General features: G+C 43.1%; 1 protein-coding gene across 4 annotated transcripts in view; it reads right to left on the bottom strand.

Moving 5' to 3' along the window:
- NRK (Nik related kinase) overlaps positions 1-21,080 on the bottom strand; it is a 137,945-nt gene that overhangs the window by 24,732 nt on the left and 92,133 nt on the right. For all 4 annotated transcript variants that reach the window (XM_053374685.1, XM_053374688.1, XM_053374687.1 and 1 more), the window contains 2 exons: positions 7,244-7,387; positions 2,550-2,684 (listed from right to left, as the gene is read on the bottom strand). In XM_053374685.1, coding sequence (XP_053230660.1) covers positions 2,550-2,684; positions 7,244-7,387 — 279 coding nt within the window. The remainder of the gene's footprint in view (positions 1-2,549; positions 2,685-7,243; positions 7,388-21,080) is intronic.

The raw sequence follows: 21,080 nt of genomic DNA, 5'->3' as shown, positions 1-21,080 counted from the left end.
GATGTTATGGTTGATGGTGTCAAAGGCCGCTGAGAGATCCAGCAGAACTAGGAAACAGCTCTCACCTTTGTCCCTAGCCTGCCGGAGATCATCGACCAGTGCAACCAAGGCAGTTTCAGTCCCATGGTGAGGCCTGGAAGGGATCCAAATGGCCCGCATCCTCCAGGCGTGCTTGGAGTTGTTCAGCAACACCCGCTGAATCACCTTTCCCAAGAATGGAAGATTTGAGACTGGGCGATAGTTGGCCATATTGGCCAGGTCTAAAAATTATTTTTTTTAGAAGCGGTTTAATGACCTCCTCTTTCAGCGGGCCTGGGAAGGCTCCGTCACAGAGGGAAGCATTCACCACCCCACAGAGCCCATCGCCCAGCCCTTCCTGGCTTGCTTTTATCAGCCAGGATGGACAAGGATCAAGAAGACAGGTGGTTGGTTTCACTTGTCCAAGCAGCCTGTCCACATCCTCGGAGGTAACAGACTGAAATTGATCCCATATAACATGACTTGACAGGACTCTAGCACTCTCCCACCCCGGCCCTGCTCCCATGGTGAAGTCTACCTCCTACCGAATCTGAGCGACTTTATCTGCAAAAAACTTTGCAAAAGCATTGCAGGAGATCTTGGGGTCCCTACCCGGCCCCGATGACGAAGGTGGTTCTGATAGATTGCAAACCACCCGAAAGAGTCTCCTGCTGCTGTTTTCTGCAGATGCAATAGAGGCAGCGAAGAAGGTCCTCTTCGCCGTTGCCATCGCCACTTGGTAGGCTCGACGTTGAGCTCTACCCCATGTCCTGTCAGCTTCAGAATGAGTTATCCGCCACAGGCGCTCTAGCCATCTCAGCGATTGTTTCATTGCCCTCAGATCCGTGGAAAACCACAGGGCTGTCTGGGCTCCATGCAATCGGAGAGGGCGCTTCAGAGCCCAACAGTCAATAGCCCTTGTTAACTCCGTATTTCAACGGGTCACCAGGGAATCAGATGAAAGGCCATCAACATCCCCTACCACTCTCTGGAAACCATTTGGATCCATTAAGTGGCAGGAGTGGACCATCCGAATTGGTCCCACCTCCCTGCAGAGGGGAAGGGTCGTGGAGAAGTCCAGTTGCACCAAGAAGTGATCTGACCATGGCATTTCTTTTGTTTCGCTTTTAGTTAGTGTCAGATCACCAACATCCATAGAGGTGAACACCAGGTCCAAGGCATGTCCGCGGCTATGAGTTGGGCCAGACTTGTTCAGGGACAGCCCCATGGAGGCCCAAGCAGCCCCTTGTAAGGTTGTTTTGGCATGGATGTTAAAATCCCCTAGGACAACCAAACTAGGTGTTTCTAGGAGAACATCCGCCACGACCTGAAGCAGCTCGGACAGGGAATCCTTGGTGCAGCAGGGAGGTCAGTACACCAAAAGGAATCCTGTACTGCCCCTATTGCCCAAGCTCCAGAACATGCACTCAGAGAGCTGGGTCTTCCCAATAGGATGCCTGGTGCAAACTAATGACTTCCTAAAAATCACTGCAACCCCCCCCCCCACCCACATGACCTGGGTTGCTGTGCGTAAGAGAAACCTGGTGGACAAGCAGCGGCAAGGACAGGCCCATCTGCTTCATCCAACCAAGTCTCTGTCACACGTGCCAGGTCAAGTCCTCCATCCACAATCAGGTCGTGGATGGCAGTGGTCTTATTCATCATTGTCCTGGCATTGCAAAGCAATGATTCCAGTATCCTTCTGGTCAGGACCAGATCCGAAGGCAGGGATAGTCCTTAGACAACAACTAAACCTGCCTCCTCAGTAATGACATGGTCTGGTCTTAGCATAGCTCCTCCTCTTGCCCGTGATCACTGAGATCGGGTACCCGGTGCTTCTGCCCCTGTGGAACCTGCCCCAGCCATTATACTAAATTATACTAAAATAAAACTCAACCCCACCCCAACTCAACATTTATCCCACCCCCAACAAAAATAAAAATAAAAAATATATATAAATAAAAACCGACGTACTTTTAAACATTTCCCCCCCAATTCCTTATGGATCATTTCCCAATACACTTTTACCCTTTTACAAGTCCACCACATATGAAAGAACATTTCCTTTGTATGTAACTATTTAGGATCAAAACTGGTAAGAAGTGATAATGCAAAATCTTGATGGGATATTGCTCCTAGTTGACAGTGTCTGTAGTGTATGTTGTTCCACACGCAAATAACCTATTTCAGCATGTGGATCTGAATAAAAGGCCTTAGAAATCTTGCTCATGTAGACAATAGCTATATTATCTCAGTGGTGTCAACCTCTGAATCTGGTGTGTTCAAATAAGCCCTCAAAGAGGGGGTGAGGAATCTTCACCCTGCAGGCCCATTTTGCTGGAAGGAGGTGTACAAGATGCCACCCAACCACTCCAGATTTTCACAGGGTTTACCCTTAGCTTTTTCTGTTCCTGAATTAACAGGAAACTAAAACATTATTTTAAAGATCTCGAAGTGAAACAGAGTTAACAACAACAACAGAAATCTTGTGCTGAAATTGGCTATTAGCAGCCCACAAGGGGAAAACTCACCAACTTTGTAGTGTATGCAGCCTTCTAGGTCACCCACAGACACCCAGCCTTGTCGCTTTTCCACATCTGGATCATTCCGCAAGATCTTATTCCTCAGCCAGGATAGATAGTACACACGCAACTTGTTCTTTTTGCCTGCCAATTTAATGGAGCAGAAATAGAAAAAGAATTTTGTTTAAAAACTTAACTTCTCTACATGACTGTGGAGTGCTAGGCTGTATCACACCACCAACTTGGCTGAAAGTAGTTTTGAGGTTGGTAATATCTTAAACTAAGAGGAAAGATGCCTAATATCAAGCCAGTACAGTGGTACCTCGGGTTAAGAACTTAATTCATTCCGGAGGTCCGTTCTTAACCTCAAACTGTTCTTAACCTGAAGCACCACTTTAGCTAATGGGGCCTCCTGCTGCTGCCATGCCACCAGAGCACAATTTCTGTTCTCATCCTGAAGCAAAGTTCTTAACCCGAGGTACTATTTATGAGTTAGCAGAGTCTGTAACCTGAAGCGTCTGTAATCTGAGGCACCACTGTATTGCCTGTTCTGGCTGCGTAAACACCATTCCATTAGGACAGATTTAAAACACGTAGCTTCCTTTCCCCCAGAATCCTGGGAACTGTGGTTTGCCCCTCGCAGAGTTGCAATTCCCAAAGTACGGTCCCCAGGGTTTTTTGGGGGGCAGGGGGAGCGGAAGCCGAGTGCTTTAAATCTGTGGTGTGCATACCAAACCTCTGTCTTGCAGCTTTTTCCGCAAAGACTCGGGCAGAGGTCTTTCTGATATCTACTTGACTAATATCATTTTTAGCAGAGATGTCAGGCAGCGAAGCCAGGGTTTTTCTGTGTGCAAAGCTCACGCTCAGTGACGGATCTATGTTCTCGGATCATCGCAGTCAGACAGAAAAGCAATAGCACCACCTTGTGGTGAGAGAACGTATGTAAAAAAATAAATGAATACTTGTGTATCTGTGCCCTCAGACGTGTTCCTAGTTCAGTTAAGCTTTCGTTGTGTGAGCCGAGCCTTCTGAAAGGCACCACTCCTTAGTATCACTAGCACAACTGCAGCTCAGGGTGACGTTCCAAACAATCTGTTTTGCACCCCAGATCTGTTTGTTGGATCTCCTTTGTTTACATGTTCCTGCCCCACAAAGCCACACTGACAAACTGGAACGTGTCCAGAGGAGGGCAACCAAAATAGTCAAAGGCCTGGAAACGATGCCTTATGAGGAACAGCTAAGGGAGCTGGGCATGTTTAGCCTGGAGAAGAGGAGGTTAAGGGGTGATATGATAGCCATGTTCAAATATATAAAAGGATGTCACATAGAGGAGGGAGAAAGGTTGTTTTCTGCTGCTCCAGAGAAGCGGACATGGAGCAATGGTTCCAAACTACAAGAAAGAAGATTCCACCTAAACATTAGGAAGAACTTCCTGACAGTAAGAGCTGTTCGACAGTGGAATTTGCTGCCAAGGAGTGTGGTGGAGTCTCCTTCTTTGGAGGTCTTTAAGCAGAGGCTTGACAACCATATGTCAGGAGTGCTCTGATGGTGTTTCCTGCTTGGCAGGGGGTTGGACTCGATGGCCCTTGTGATCTCTTCCAACTCTATGATTCTATGATTCTATGATTCTACTTTTTAGTAGCTCCTTCACTCCACACCCTGTAAGGCGAGGGGTGGTGAACCTTCAGCCTGTATTTGTACAGTGGTGCCCCGCAAGACGAATGCCTCGCAAGACGGAAAACTCGCTAGACGAAAGGGTTTTCCGTTTTATGAGCTGCTTCGCAAGACGAATTTCCCTATGGGCTTGGTTCGCAAGACGAAAACGTCTTGCAAGTTTGTTTCCTTTTTCTTAACACCGTTAATACAGTTGCGACTTGACTTCGAGGAGCAACTCATAGAACGCAGTGTACATAGTAGCCGTTTTTGAGGTTTTTAAAGACTTTGGTGATTTTTGAAGCTTTTCCAAAACTTCTTTTGCAGCCATTTGGTAAGTTAAGCTTTTAAAACTTTTTTGGGGGTTTTGGATTTTGGGTTGGGGTGTTTGGAATTCAAGGACTTGGTGTTGGGGAGGGGTTTGCAAGAATCTGGAAGCTTGTGTGGTTTTTCCCCCCTGCATTTTTATGATTTTCTGTGACCATTGGGGCACTCTGCTGTTTTTTTAAAAAAATTCTGGATTTGAATTTCTGTGTGCTGGGTGGCTGGGGGAACAGTTGGGGAGGGGTTTGCAAGAATCTGGAAGCTTGGTTTTCCCCCCTGCATTTTTATGATTTTCTGTGACCATTGGGCCACTCTGCTGTTTTTTTTAAAAAATTATGGGTTTGAATTTTGAAATGCTCTTTACAGTATGTGTGACTTTAAAGAGCACTTAATAAACTCTTGTTGTACCAAATTTGGCTTTGTTTGGACTTTTTTTGACCATAGGAATGCATTAATTGATTTTCAATGCATTCCTATGGGATTTCGTGCTTCGCAAGACGAAAAATTCGCTAGACGAAAAAATTCGCGGAACGAATTAATTTCATCTTGCGAGGCACCACTGTATTCATGTGCAGCCCAGTGCTGTGGTGGAGATTAAAATTGCCCCATATCAGCACTGGGCAGGGTGGAGTGGTTTAAACTGTAATGTGTGGTGCATCTATGTGTCTGTGTGCATGTGTGTGGGTGGTGCTGTGGGTTAAACCACAGAGCCTAGGGCTTGCTGATCAGAAGGTCAGCGGTTTGAATCCCTGCAATGGGGTGAGCTCCCGTTGCTCAGTCCCTGCTCCTGCCAACCTATCAGTTCGAAAGCACGTCAAGTGCAAGTAGATAAATAGGTACCACTCCAGCGGGAAGGTAAATGGCATTTCCGAGCGCTGCTCTGGTTCGCCAGAAGTGGCTTAGTCATGCTGGCCACATGACCTGGAAGCTGTACGCCAGCTCCCTCGGCTAATAAAGTGAGATGAGTGCCGCAACCCCAGAGTCAGTCACGACTGGACCTAATGGTCAGGGGTCCCTTTACCTTTTATAGTATATTGGCCTATATCATGTGTGGGCAGGGCAGAGAGAGGGCGTGTTGCTATGTATTTATTTATTTCCAAGGTGATGTAAACGGTTGCTGTGTGGTCTCCCTGTGTGCTGAGTGCATCTGCTGCACATGTGGGGTTGTGTGTGCATGCATGCATACATGAGAGTGTGCTTTGTAGCCCTCAGTTGGCAAGCATTGAGCATGGGCCCTCGTGTGTGTGTGTGTGTGTGTGTGTGTGTGGAAAGCCCCATTACTTCATCTTTCAACAAGTCTTATTTACTCTGTTTCGATTTTGTTGGTTCAAAACATGTCTTAAAGGTTGAGGGCATTCTGTTTTAGTGAGTCGTCCCCCCCCCCTTTTTTTGGTTGTAAGCCATAATCTTTGTGCATCAGCATTGTTCAGAACAACAAAAAATATGGCCACTCCTGTAGCTATAGGAGATAACTTTGCACGGGAGAGTTATGGGTCTTATCATGAAAAACCACCTGGATGGGGTTAATACCTGTCTTTCCATGCTTTTGACATAGAGCAGTTCATAATGTGGAAGTCTGAACACTCTAACTAACAGTTTGTTCCCATAAAAGTTAGTACTGTATATAATTTGCAAACTTTAGTGGAGAGTCTAGGGCTAGATCGAAACCCACCTTTTAAACGTTATTAGAACAATATTAAAAATATCATTCTAAAACGTCAAGGCAATTGGTTTCTTCCTTCGCTTCGTTTCCCACAAAGTTTACCAGGTATTTTTTTGGGATTGAGATAGGTCTGCAGCGCCCTCTGGTGCCACATTTAAACAGCACATCACTAATGTTTGAAAAGAACTTCCTATGGCAATATGGTTATCAGAAATTCATTTTTAGCATCAAAAACCATGAGTGCACATCCACCCTAGGCCACACCTACCACCATCATGATCATTACTATTAATGTTAAAAATGTATATCGTGCTTCCCAGTGCCCAGGTGTCAAAGCAGCTTGTACAGGTACAAGATGCAAATTTTAAAACATAAATTAACTTTCAGAAATTTAAAGCCTCAGAAATGTAAAACCTCAGAAATGCAAACAAACAAAAAGATTCTAAAGCATCGGAGAAGTACTCATGATGCAAAACCCTCCTGGAATAAAACAGTTTTAACCAGGCGTCCAAAATTCAGCAGCGATGGTGCCTGTCTGACTTCTAGTGGCAAGGAGCTCCACAAGAGTAAGACTCCTAAGACTGAAGGCATCTCTTCTTGTTGGCAAGAGTTGTGCTAACAGGACTCCCTCAGATGATACCAGTGATCGAATAGGGATGGCCAGGGTAAGGTGGCCGTGACCCATAATTTCAGAACACTGGTATCAGACATATACATGCCTAGCCTCTGCTGAGGGAGGAATAATTTAATGGTTGCTGCCATCAGCTTCCAGGGCAGGGATGGAAGCCACATTAGAGAAACAAATACAGAGAGATTGATGCTGTTAGACTCAGAAGCCAGCTTTAAACTAGTTTTAAGTATCTGGTGTACTCTATAAATCTTGCAAACCACTTTGCATACTAAGCAGGCAATGAAACACCCTGAATCACATCTGCCCTAGATACAAGGATTGTAAGCATCAGGAGGAGCCGACGAGTTTTTACAACTCAATTTGCAGTCTAATCTTCTTTGTAATTGCTTCTGGTCCTACTGTAGGTCAGATGGTTCTAGGCACCAAACAAACCTGAGATGGTAATTAGCACGTTGAGTCCTTCGAGCACATCCATCTGTTGGAACCGCCTCCTGGTTATCAATGAGTAAACTCTTCCTTGCCCGCTTCTGTCTAGAAGCCACAATCCATTCTCAGTCCCCACAAGCAAATTCACCCCTGTTAAAATATGGAAGAACACCAAAATCAGTGCAAGTAATCCTGGCAATATAAAACCATCTAAAGGCAATTTGGACCACTTCCTCACTGGAGAGTGAATGGATGGAACAGCACTTTGGTTACTATATTGGTATTCAAGAGCTCTTACTAAAGACAGCACTGCTAGGCTGTTGGTTTTCTCAGTTCCTGTGGAAGCTGGTTTTGGTGGGGAAGAGCATCATAACACAGCATTTAATACTCATCAGAGAATCGTTGGAAGGGGTCACTGAGGGTCATCTAGTCCAACCCCCTGCAATGCAGGGATGATGATGATGATGATAATAATAATAATAATAATAATAACCATCATTATTATTCGGATGACCATCATATCTACTACTGTGGGCAAGAAACCCGTAAAAGAAATGGAGTGGCCCTCATAGTCAACAAAAGAGTGGCGAAAGCTGTACTGGGATGCAATCTCAAAAATGATAGAATGATCTCGATAGGAATCCAAGGCAGACCTTTTAACATTACAGTAATCCAAGTTTATGCACCAACTACTGGTGCTGAAGAAACTGAAATTGACCAATTCTATGAAGACTTACAACACCTTATAGAAGTGACACCAAAGAAGGATGTTCTTCTCATTATAGGGGATTGGAATGCTAAAGTAGGGAGGCAAGAATAAACGGAACAACTGGCAAGTTTGGCCTTGGAGATCAAAACGAAGCAGGGCAAAGGCTAATAGAGTTCTGTCAAGAGAACAAGCTGGTCATCACAAACACGCTTTTCCAACAACACAAGAGACGACTCTACACATGGACATCACCAGATGGGCAGCATCAAAATCAGATTGATTATATTCTCTGCAGCCAAAGATGGAGAAGCTCTATACAGTCAGCAAAAACAAGACCTGGAGCTGACTGTGGCTCAGATCATCAGCTTCTTATAGCAAAATTCAAGCTTAAACTGAAGAAAGTAGGAAAAACCACTGGGCCGGTAAGATACAATCTAAGTCAAATCCCTTATGAATACACAGTGGAAGTGAGGAACAGGTTTAAGGATTTAGATTTGGTGGACAGAGTGCCTGAAGAACTATGGATGGAGGCTCGTAACATTATACAGGAGGCAGCAACGAAAACCATCCCAATGAAAAGGAAATGCAAGAAAGCAAAGTGGCTGTCCAATGAGGCCTTACAAATAGCGGGGGAGAGAAGGCAAGCAAAATGTGAGGGAGATAGTGAAAGATACAGGAAATTGAATGCAGATTTCCAAAGAATAGCAAGGAGAGACAAGAAGACCTTCTTAAACGAACAATGCAAACAAATAGAGGAAAACAACAGAATGGGAAGGACCAGAGATCTGTTCAAGAAAATTGGAGATATGAAAGGAACATTTCGTACAAAGATTTCCATAATAAAGGACAAAAGTGGAAAGGACCTAACAGAAGCAGAAGACATCAAGAAGAGGTGGCAAGAATACACAGAGGAATTATACCAGAAAGAAATGGATGTCTCGTAGTGTAGTTGCTGACCTTGAGCCAGACATCCTGGAGAGTGAAGTCAAATGGGCCTTAGAAAGCACTGCAAATAACAAGGCCAGTGGAAGTGATGGTATTCCAGCTGAACTATTTAAAATTTTAAAAGATGATGCTGTTAAGGTGCTACACTCAATATGCCAGCAAGTTTGGAAAACTCAGCAGTGGCCAGAAGATTGGAGAAGATCAGTCTACATCCCAATCCCAAAGAAGGGCAGTGCCAAAGAATGTTCCAACTACCACACAATTGCACTCATTTCACACGCTAGCAAGGTTATGCTTAAAATTCTACAAGGAAGGCTCAAGCAGTATGTGGACCGAGAACTCCCAGAAGTGCAAGCTGGATTTAGAAGAGGCAGAGGAACCAGAGACCAAATTGCAAACATGCGCTGGATTATGGAGAAAGCTAGAGAGTTCCAGAAAGACATCTACTTCTGCTTCATTGACTATGCAAAAGCCTTTGACTGTGTCGACCACAGCAAACTATGGCAAGTTCTTAAAGAAATGGGAGTGCCTGATCATCTCATCTGTCTCCTGAGAAATCTCTATGTGGGACAAGAAGCTACAGTTAGAACTGGATATGGAACAACTGATTGGTTCAAAATTGGAAAAGGAGTACGACAAGGCTGTATTTTGTCTCCCTGCTTATTTAACTTATATGCAGAATTCATCATGCGAAAGGCTGGGCTGGATGAATCCCTAGCCGGAATTAAGATTGCCGGAAGAAATATCAACAACCTCAGATATGCAGATGACACAACCTTGATGGCAGAGAGTGAGGAGGAATTAAAGAACCTTTTAATGAGGGTGAAAGAGGAGAGCGCAAAATATGGTCTGAAGCTCAACATCAAAAAAACGAAGATCATGGCCACTGGTCCCATCACCTCCTGGCAAATAGAAGGGGAAGAAATGGAGGCAGTGAGAGATTTTACTTTCTTGGGCTCCATGATCACTGCAGATGGTGACAGCAGCCACGAAATTAAAAGACGCCTGCTTCTTGGGAGAAGGGCAATGACAGGCCTAGACAGCATCTTGAGAAGTAGAGACATCACCTTGCCAACAAAGGTTCGTATAGTTAAAGCTATGGTTTTCCCAGTAGTGATGTATGGAAGTGAGAGCTGGACCATAAAGAAGGCTGATCGCCGAAGAATTGATGTTTTTGAATTATGGTGCTGGAGAAGACTCTTGAGAGTCCCATGGACTGCAAGAAGATCAAACCTCTCCGTTCTGAAGGAAATCAGCTCTGAGTGCTCACTGGAAGGACAGATCCTGGGAGACTTCCGGGTTAGCGCCAGCGCTGAATGGCGGATTTCTCCCGGAGCTCCGGGAGAGATCTGCTTCGCGGGTTCGGGTCTTGTTGCTCACGGCGGAGCAAAGACCCTTAAAAGTCACAGGCGCGTAGCCTGTGAACCGGAGACTCGGCGGGCACCTTCGCCCCCCCCCCGACGTTGTGAAATAGCCTTTTTAAAGGCTGTAGATCAGCGGAGGGGTGCGTGGAGCGGTGCTGAGAGTCGCTTCTACCCAGCCTGCGAAGCGAAGCCGCGTCGCCATCAGCGGAGAGCGCTGACTTCTTCCGAAGATTTTGGACTAAAAGAGAGCAACTTTCCGTGAGTAGGATTGAGTTTGCATCACAAATTGGACGTCAAAATTAATGAATTTGGGCACCGAGACGGATAAGTACTAAAAAGGAAGTCTGCTTACCGTCCTGTAGCAACATTAAAGCGAAAGACAGTGAAGCTGTAACTTTTGACAGGAGCTTTTATGAGCTAAGAAACCCAACACCAAGCAAAGAACTCCCCCCCAAAAGGCAGGGGAGGGGGGGAAGAAGACTTTAAAGGGATTTCCTGCCTAATTTAAAGGAGATTGAACTGATTTCCGCTGCTGATCTACCTGGGGGTCGGACTGCCGGAGGAAAGACACCGCTAAAGACGGTTGCTACAAATAAGGTTAGAAAGTAACTGATATATAGACTTTGGTTACTCTCAACTTGAAACATCGTATTTGGTTACATAGTAAGTCATTTGCAGGACACTTTTAATTTGGATCTTTTACAAAGTAAGGGACTTGGAGGGCTTTTGTTTTCTGGAAGTTGTGGGAACAATTTAAAGTTCAGAAACTGATTTTGCGCCCTCTAGAGGATTTGGCCAGCTTCAGCAACTAAGTGGAATTTAAAACCTGAGAACTTTTTATTGTTGACAGTTTAAGAGTGTGGGAATGACCTTGAACGAAAAACTTTGTTATGGCAGATGGTAAACAGAAAGAAGATCCACAAGAAACAACTTTGAGATCTGGTAGACAATACAAAGTGGACTCTTCTATGCAAAGAAGGGCCTCTGTATCAGGGGCCCCGGGAACTGCAGCTGCAACAAAGGCAAGAGTGAAAACAATGTCTTCAGAAGATGCGTTTACAAAGGCCTTGGGAAAAATAAGTGATTCTTTAGAGGAATTAAAGAAGCAAGGGGCTGAAACAAATAAGAAAATTGAAGAAATCTCTGGGAAAATTGATCTGAATACAAAAAGTATAACTGACCTTGGAAATAAAGTGAACTCTAATGCAGAAGCAATTGGGAAACTATTGGAAGATTCATCTACAACGCGAAAGATAGCCGAAGAAGCGAAGGAAATTGCTACTGCTGTTGAAGGGAAACTTCCACCGGTGTACAGGAAATTGGATGAGTATGAACTGACACTTTCTATGCAGGATATGCAACGCAAGGAGAAAAACCTAAGGATTAGACTTGTGCCGGAAAAAGAAGGAGACAACTTGGTGGATTATTTGACAAAAGAGTTTTCTGACTTTTGGAAGCAAGACTTGAAAGAAGAAGAGTTCAAAATAGAGAGTGCATTTAGGTTGGGAACAAGGCAGAAGAAGAATAGACCCAGAGATTGCTTGATAACTCTAAGATCCAAAGAAGAGAGGGATAAAATATTGAACCTGCATTATCAAACAACCCTTCGGATTGAGGATTTTTGTATTGAGATTTTTAAAGACATCCCTAAAAGTATCTTGGATGCAAGAGGTCCTTATAAGGATTTGGTGACACTACTCAAGAGGAACTACATACTATTCAGGTGGGAGTTTCCCCAAGGCTTGTCTTTTAAATACAAAGGAAAGAAAAGAAGAATAAAAACAGTGAGTGATAAAGACAAGTTCTTGGGAGAACACGAAGAAGACCTACAGAAAGAGACCCATCCAGGAGAAGGACATCCTTCAAGATTAGACAAAGACACAGAACCACCGACAAAGGACGAACAACAATTGGGAGCTGTAGGAGGAATTAAATAACCTCATCATGGCTTTGCAACTTCTAACTTGGAATTGTAATGGTCTAAACAACCCCCGAAAAAGAAAAAATATATTTCATGCTTTAAAGAAAGATCATTTGGACTTGATTTGTTTACAAGAGACCCATGTGACAAGAGCACATAGAAAATTGTTAATAAATAAGAGATTGGGACAAGAATTTATATCTTCAGATAAAGTAAAAAAGAGAGGAGTGGTGATCTACGTGAAGGAAAATCTGCAGCCGAAACAAATCTTTAAAGATGACCAAGGAAGATATTTGGCAATTGAAATTCAATTTCAAGGAGAAAAATTTCTGATAGTGGGGGTATATGCACCAAATGAAGGGAAAACAGAATTCTTTAAGAAGTTGTATGAGACCTTAACGGACTATATGGACTATAAATTGATTATGATGGGAGACATGAATGGAGTAGTTTCAACAAATATGGACAAAGCACAAAGACAGGTAGTCACAAAAGATGGAAGACTACCAAAAACCTTTTTTGAAATGACTGACAATATGGACTTGATTGACATTTGGAGAACAAAACACCCATTAGAGAGAGAGGGAACCTTCTTTTCTGAAGCCAAAATGACATGGACTAGGATCGACCAAATTTGGGTGACTAGCGGTATGGCGTCGAACATAAAGAAAGTGGAAATCTGCCCAAAAACTCTCTCCGACCATAATGTAGTAAAGATGGTGATGAAGCAAACAACAACTGGCTCTTTCAGATGGAGAATGAATGACACCTTATTTAGAGATGAGGAGATCTGTAAAAAGGCCCAAAAAACTCTGAAAGATTACTTTGAAATTAATCTAAGAACTAAAGTAGAAAAAAGAATAGTATGGGACGCAAGCAAAGCCGTGATGAGAGGGTTTTTGATACAACAAAATACATTAAAGAGAAGAAAGCAAAATGAGAGGAAGGAGAAAATTTTGGATAAGATAAAAGAAGGGGAAAGGAAATTAAGATTGAAGCCAAAATCGCAAGAGATTCTAAGAGAAATTAAATTGTACCAAACACAATATATGGAACTGATGAATCAAGAAATAGAATGGAAAATTAAACAAATGAGACAAAAGACTTTTGAATCTGCAGATAAATGTGGCAAGTTATTGGCTTGGCAAATAAAGAAGAGACAAAAACTCAACACGGTAACAAACTTAGAAGTGGAGGGAAAGAACATATGTAACCCAGTGGAAATTAGGAACTGTTTTCAGAGCTACTTTAGACAACTGTATACACAAGGGCCGCAGAAAGAAACAGATATACAACAATTCCTCGAGAAAAATGGGCTGAAAAAGATTTCGCAGGAAAGTAAGACAATTTTGAATCAGGAGATATCAGCACAGGAAATAGAAGATGCCATTCAAAACATGACGTTGGGCAAATCACCTGGACCAGATGGACTGACTTCCAAATATTACAAAGTTTTGAAGGAAGGGCTTATACAACCTTTGAAGGAAGTCTGTAACGAGATTATGAAGGGGAAAAGGGCACCCAATACGTGGAGAGAGGCCTATATTACACTTATACCAAAGACAGAGACTGAAAAGACCCAACTTAAGAACTACCGACCCATCTCCTTACTAAATGTGGATTACAAAATCTTTGCTGATGTTTTAGCAAAGAGATTGAAAAGAGTTTTGATGGAGGAGATTCATGGGGACCAAGCGGGCTTTCTCCCGAAAAGGCATTTGTCGGACAATGTAAGGAATATAATTGACATTTTGGAGAAGTTGGAAGTGAATATAAACACTAAGGCTGTTTTGATATTTGTGGATGCCGAGAAAGCCTTTGACAACATTTCTTGGAGTTTTATGTTGAAGAACCTCCGGGGGATGGGGGTAGGCCAAGGGTTTGAAAATGGTATAGGAGCAATATATTCTGAACAGAAAGCAAAATTAATTGTAAATAATGTTGTAACAGAAGAGTTTAAGATTGAAAAAGGGACACGACAGGGGTGCCCTATCTCCCCACTACTTTTTATATCGGTCCTTGAGGTTTTGCTTAATATGATCAGGAGGGACCAGTTGGTTAAAGGGATTCAGGTCGGAGTCAAACAATATAAATTGAGAGCATTTGCAGATGACCTGGTACTTACATTACAGGAGCCAGAAGCTAGCACGAAAAGAGTTTTAGAAATAATCCAAGAGTTTGGTCAATTGGCAGGATTTAAATTGAATAAGTTAAAGACTAAGGTATTGGAGAAAAATCTAACACAGATTGAAAAAGAAAGGTTTCAGAATGAGACGGGGTTGACTGTGGCTAAAAAAGTGAAATATTTGGGTGTGAATATGACAGCTAAGAATGTGAATTTATTTAAAGATAATTATGAAAAAACTTGGACAGAAGTGAAAAAAGATCTAGAGATATGGTCAAACTTGAAGCTTTCCTTGTTAGGTCGAATTGCAGTTATAAAAATGAATGTATTGCCAAGAATGTTGTTTTTGTTTCAAGCATTACAAATAATGGATAAAATGGACTGTTTCAAGAAGTGGCAGAAAGATATATCTAAATTTGTCTGGCAGGGCAAGAAGCCCAGAATAAAATTTAAGATATTAACGGATTCAAAGGAAAGAGGGGGGTTTGCCCTGCCAGACTTTAAATTGTACTATGAAGCGGCAGCTTTCTGCTGGCTAAAAGAATGGCTGCTTCTTGAAAACACAGACATTTTGGATTTGGAAGGATTTAACAATATTTTTGGGTGGCATGCATATTTGTGGTATGACAAGGTTAAAGCGCATAAAAGTTTCAAAAATCATATTGTCAGAAAAGCACTGCTGAATGTTTGGGTTAGATATAAGGACTTGCTGGAAAATAAGACTCCAAGATGGTTATCACCAATGGAAGCTAAGGCAGTTAAAAAGTTAAACATGGAGTCGAAATGGCCAAGATATTGGGAAATCTTGGAAAAGGAAGGGGACAAACTGAGATTGCAGAGTTTTGAAAAATTAAAAGGGAAGGTGAGAGATTGGCTACATTATCACCAAATTAATGAAGTGTTTAAACTAGACAGAAAAATAGGCTTCCAGGTGGAAAAGTCAAAATTAGAGACTGAACTGTTAGAATCCAGTACTAAGAATTTGTCAAAAATGTATAATCTGCTGCTGAAATGGAACACACAAGATGAAATGGTTAAATCAACTATGATTACATGGGCCCAGGACATTGGTCATAACATCATGTTTGCTGACTGGGAAAAGTTGTGGACCACCGGGTTGAAGTTTACGGCGTGTAACGCCTTAAGAGAAAATATAATGAAAATGATTTATAGGTGGTACATAACCCCAGTCAAGCTTGCAAAGATCTACCATTTGCCTGATAATAAATGTTGGAAATGTAAGGAAAAGGAAGGCACATTTTTTCACCTCTGGTGGACATGCCCGAAGATTAAGGCATTCTGGGAAATGATTTATAATGAACTGAAAAAGGTATTTAAATATACTTTCCCCAAGAAACCAGAGGCCTTTCTCTTGGGTATTGTCGGCCAGGGGGTGCTAAAGACAGATACAACCTTCTTTATGTATGCTACAACAGCAGCTAGAATACTCATTGCAAAGTACTGGAAGACACAGGATCTACCCACACTGGAAGAATGGCAGATGAAGGTGATGGACTACATGGGCTTGGCAGAAATGACGAGCAGAATCCGAGACCAGGGAAGAGAAGCGGCGGAAGAAGAATGGAAAAAGTTCAAGGACTATTTAAAGAAATATCATAAAATTGGAGACAGTTAGAATGATGTTGGTTTAAAATAAATGGTTACTATCAGTAATGGTTATGACAAAGAGAATAAGGGTGATTAGCATAAATTTATAATAAAATAAGGCAAGATTTCGCTGAATAACTGTAAGAACTTGGAATACAGAAACGGAAAGTAAGAGGAGGTCGAGGAAGTAAGGTTCAGAAATTGGGTTATGAAATGGTACTTGTTTTATGTTTTATTATTGTTGAATGTTTGTTCATGTATGTTTTGTTTCTGTTATATAAAAAAATTGTTCAATAAAAATATTATATAAAAAAAAAAAAAAAAAGGAAGGACAGATCCTGAAGCTGAGGCTCCAGTACTTTGGCCACCTCATGAGAAGAGAAGACTCCCTGGAGAAGACCCTGATGTTGGGAAAGATGGAGGGCACAAGGAGAAGGGGACAACAGAGGATGAGATGGTTGGACAGTGTTTTCGAGGTTACCAGCATGAGTTTGACCAAACTGCGGGAGGCAGTGGAAGACAGAAGTGCCTGGCGTGCTCTGGTCCATGGGGTCACGAAGAGTCGGACACGACTAAACGACTAAACAACAACAATAATAATAATAATAATAAGTTATTATTTATACCCTGCCCATCTGGCTGAGCTTCCCCAGCCACTCTGGGCGGCTTCCAGCAAAATATTAAAATACAGTAATGCATCAAACATTAAAAGTTTCCTTAAACAACTAAATCTCAACTAAGATCTCAACTAAAGCATCCAAGACAGATGGCCATCCAGCCTCTGCTTGAAACCCTCCAAGGAAGGAGTGTCCACAACCTCCCAAGGGAGTCCGTTCCACTGCTGAAAAGCTCTTACTTCCTGATGTCTAGTCAGAATCTCCCTTCTTGTAACTTGAAATGGCAGGACAGATATGGATGCAGCTAATGTTGTGTGCATGCCGCTTCCCAAACCAGCAGTGAGAGTGCACTGGATGCAGATTCAATGGGAGTGTGTGCACGGCCTTAATGTTGCAGTGTGTGGCCTGTTCCTGTTCAGGGCGCCAGCCAGCCAGCCAGCTGGCCAGCTGTGACCTTTCCCAGAATGCTCCATTCTCTTCCCCCTTTCTTGCCATCTCAATAGAGAGCATTCCATGGTCACTGAGTATGCTCAGTCCTCATTAGACTGTTTGGGGGCCGTTCCACTCCGCCCCCAAATGATTTTGACTGGGTTTCGATAACAACAAGAAAAGCAGTGTTAACAAAAACTGAACTAAGCTAGCGGAGGCATCTTATCATATGGGTCTTACAATGCACATATTGTGAGTCAAACTACTCTTTGTCCATTTGAGTCATTTCCTCCCCTTAGTAAATCTCTCATTTGTCCATCAGGAAAAGGGCACTTTTAAAATATAACCCATCCACAGATTGATGACTCGAGTTGTTGGAAGTTCTAGTAAATTCCGATTCTTATTGACATATGCCAGAAAAGGCATCCAAATCACATCAGATTAGTGATTTTTCTGCTACCCCTCCAATTACTGTTTGCTATTTTTCTGCCATCCCTCTAATCATACTATTGTGGTATGTCAGCCTTTCAAAGAAGGCCAAGACTTGGATATTATTTAGCTACCCTTTGGCCATAAATCCTGTTTTCCGGTGACTTGCCAACTCAGTATGTGCTGCCGCAAACAATAGTGCTACCCTACTGATTCTTTGAGAACTCTACAGAGGTTCACGCCTTGATCCCCCTCCTAAAGTATTTAGAACCTTGGGGTTCCCCTGAGCCTGCTGATGCCCCACTGTTGTGCATGGGCATTCTGGTTTTGGCTATATTAGTATATTCAGCAAAAGGTTCATTCAGCAGTAGCATGCCAGGGAATAACCCCTGCTGTGGGGCAGATGTGGGGTGGAGCAATCTGCCCTCAGGTCTTGCTTTGTGGGCATCTGGTTGGCCACTACTAGAATCAGGGTCCTGGACTAGATTGTTTGCTGCTCTGATCCTGTTTGTTTCTTGTTTATATTTATTTAATTTGGGTTGGGTTTTTTTTTTGGGGGGGAGGTTATTTGCATTTCTCTAAAAGGGTGGCACTGTGGGTTAAACCACAGAGCCTAGGACAGAAGGTCGGCGGTTCGAATCCCCACAACGGGGTGAGCTCCCGTTGCTCAGTCCCTGCTCCTGCCAACCTAGCAGTTTGAAAGCATGTCAAAGTGCAAGTAGATAAACAGGTACCGCTTAGGCGGGAAGGTAAACGGCGTTTCCGTGCGCTGCTCTGGTTTGCCAGAAGTGGCTTAGTCATGCTGGTCACATGACCCAGAAGCTGTACGCCGGCTCCCTCGGCCAATAAAGCAAGATGAGCGCCGCAACCCCAGAGTTGGTCACGACTGGACCTAACGGTCAGGGGTCCCTTTACCTTTACTAAAAGCATTTAATAGGGACCAGTTTACCTATGAGACTGCCTTACTCCACATGCGCCCATATGACTGATCGGTAGAATTGGCATTACTGCAGGTGCCACATAATACCGTTTCTGCATTTATAAGAACTCATTTAGTGTGGCAGCACCCGCACTTTGGAACTCCCTGCCTATTGAGACCAAGCTGGTGCCTTCACTGTACTCTTTTTGGCGCCTGCTAAAAATATATATTCATGTTTAGATAAGCCTACCCAAATTCTTAGAAATGCTGGTGTGAATTTTAATCTGTTTTAGTATTTCAACTTCTTGCATGTTTTAATGCATTGCCATTTTTCCTGATTTTATAGTTTTATCTTTGAGGGTGTTCTTTTTGGTGTGTTTTTTTACAATCAAGCAGTGTGCAATTTTTGTTAAACAAACAACTTAATATCTAAACATCTCCAAATGGCATGTGAAAATGATATGAAACAATCAAAGTGTCATAAAAGCTGCAAAACGGCACTATGAAAACAGATTTTTAAAAAGTAAAAAGATGATTTCGGAAATAGCAGGGTTCAATTTCATGGGTCAGGAATAGTCTAGGCAGAAAGAGATTCCTTCACAAGATGTCTGAAGCAACTGATGGACGGTGCTTCATGAATAACATTCCACAGAGCAGAGACAATGACATAAAATTCCAGTTTTCGGGTCACCGCACAGTGATAATCCATAGAGTGATGGCCTAAGTCAAGACCTAGGGGGAACAGGCAATATGTGGCATTTAAGGCTTACGTCTGTACCTAGGATTAAGTACCACTGACTTCAATAGGACTTACTTCTGAGTAGGCATGGTTAGGACTGCTCTGCCAGTTAGCTTTTGTGGGGAGAGAAGGGCCCATTGCAAGGTAACAACTTTTGAGTTCCCATAGATTTGTCATGAAATGTCACTTGGAGTGGGGTCCCCGCTCTCGAGAAACATCCTAAGAAGTTAAACAAGACTTGCAAAATTTCTCTGGGTGAGACCCTCAAGTATCTGTCTACAGTTAAATTGTTTTCAAGCCAGAAGAAGTGCTGAGGGGACTGCGGATTTGAGCTGACACCCAACGGGCGAGGCTTCCATTTGGTTGCCATATTTGATAAGGTTTCTTATCGAAGTGTTCCTGGCGGAAATAATGAGATGGCATAAGGTATTACGCAGCACAAAAAAAGAGAGAAAAAGCAGTGGAATGCTAGCAATGGGCTGGTAAGAACATAGCGTTCTCCACCTCAGCACACATATCATTACCAGCTTTGCTATGGTGCTCTGTTCTTAATTTAAAATCTTGGCCTCCTCCAAACATACATCACATGAAACCCAGAGAGCTGTAAACTGTAAATCTACATTTCCTGGGATAATTTCTTCCGGCATTTCATTCATTTATTTTGTTTCTCATTTAAGGCTCGAATCAAGGCAGGAGGTGTGGGTAAAATATTGTATCAGCTCCATGGAGCTTGTCGGCGTGCTGTCTGGTGTCAGGAAGATGGAAAATTAAAGCTGATGGGGAGCAAAGGCATCAATAATGAGGATGGATCTTTAAGTGACAGGCAGTGCAGTCCATCCAGCATTTTGGTATATCACACTCAGATGTAGGAAACTGGGCTTCATGTCAAGGCCAGCTCAGAGGCAGAGAATTGCACTGAGGATCGTAGTACATTCTAAGACCAATGGTAGCTGAGATGCACTGGTGGACGCCACAAGGCTGCGATCCTGCAAACCTTCCAACACCCCTTCCAGGATTTCTGTTGCAGAGTGTTCTCCACTTTAGAAAGTGATGGGCTCAAGTTACTGCCCAGGACAGAAAATGTACTGGAATCACAAGACCTCCCATCTCTGGGCATGACTTGAGAGGCAGAAAGAAGCAAAAAAACTGACACATGCTCTAGACCAGGTCCCTACTGATGCTCCAGAAATGGGTAACACTGGGTTACAAAAACTCAGTTGCTACCTAGCTGTTGCTCGAGCAACATCTCCTTTTGGACAGTTTCTCTGGTGCTTTAGTGCACTTTGTATTGAACCTGATCTTGCCTTGCTAGTAAGTGCTCCAGCTGCATTCCAGGACACCCCAACAATCAGGCTGAGCAGGAACGGGGCAATTTACTGAATGGGAACAGAAACAGGACTGCAATACCTCAAGGACCGCCTCTCTCCCATATAAACTGTTCTGGACTCTGTGTTCACCCTTCTTTGTGTGCCTCTTCCATGAGAGGTCCAGAAGGTAGCAACATGAGAATGGGCCTTTTCTGTGGTGGCTCCCTGTTTGTGGGATGCCCTCCCCAGGGAGGTTCGCCAGGCACCTTCATTATATATATTTTAGGTGCCAGGTGAAAACGCTCCCTTTTAACAAGGCCTTGGGTTGATGAATATTTTAAATGTGTCTGTGGGAAGGGGGAGGTTATGGCTTTGCTGTTGTGTTTTAATTATTTACTTGTTTCTATCCGGTACTTTATTCTGTGAACTGTCCTGTGGCCCTTTGATGAAGAGCAGTATATAAATCTCACAAGTAATAATAGCAACATAGGAAGCTGCCTTGCAATGAGTTAGGCTATTGGTCCATCTTGCTGCATATTGGCTACACTGACTGGCAGCAGCTCTCCAGGGTTTCAGGTGAAAGTCTTTCCCAGTCCTACCTGGAGTCCTACCTATGATCATGCAAAGTAAGTGCTCTTCCAGGGTGCTTTGGCCCTTCCCCCTATATTTTTAAAGATCTGAACAAGCCTCTAAGAACCTCAGAATCGCAAGCCATCTATTCCTGCTTCAGA

Source organism: Podarcis raffonei, chromosome Z (assembly GCF_027172205.1).
Source record: "Podarcis raffonei isolate rPodRaf1 chromosome Z, rPodRaf1.pri, whole genome shotgun sequence".
In the NCBI taxonomy this organism is placed as follows: Eukaryota; Metazoa; Chordata; class Lepidosauria; order Squamata; family Lacertidae; genus Podarcis; species Podarcis raffonei.
The sequence above is the reverse complement of the archived record's forward strand: the minus strand, read 5'-3'. Positions and strand labels throughout refer to the sequence as shown.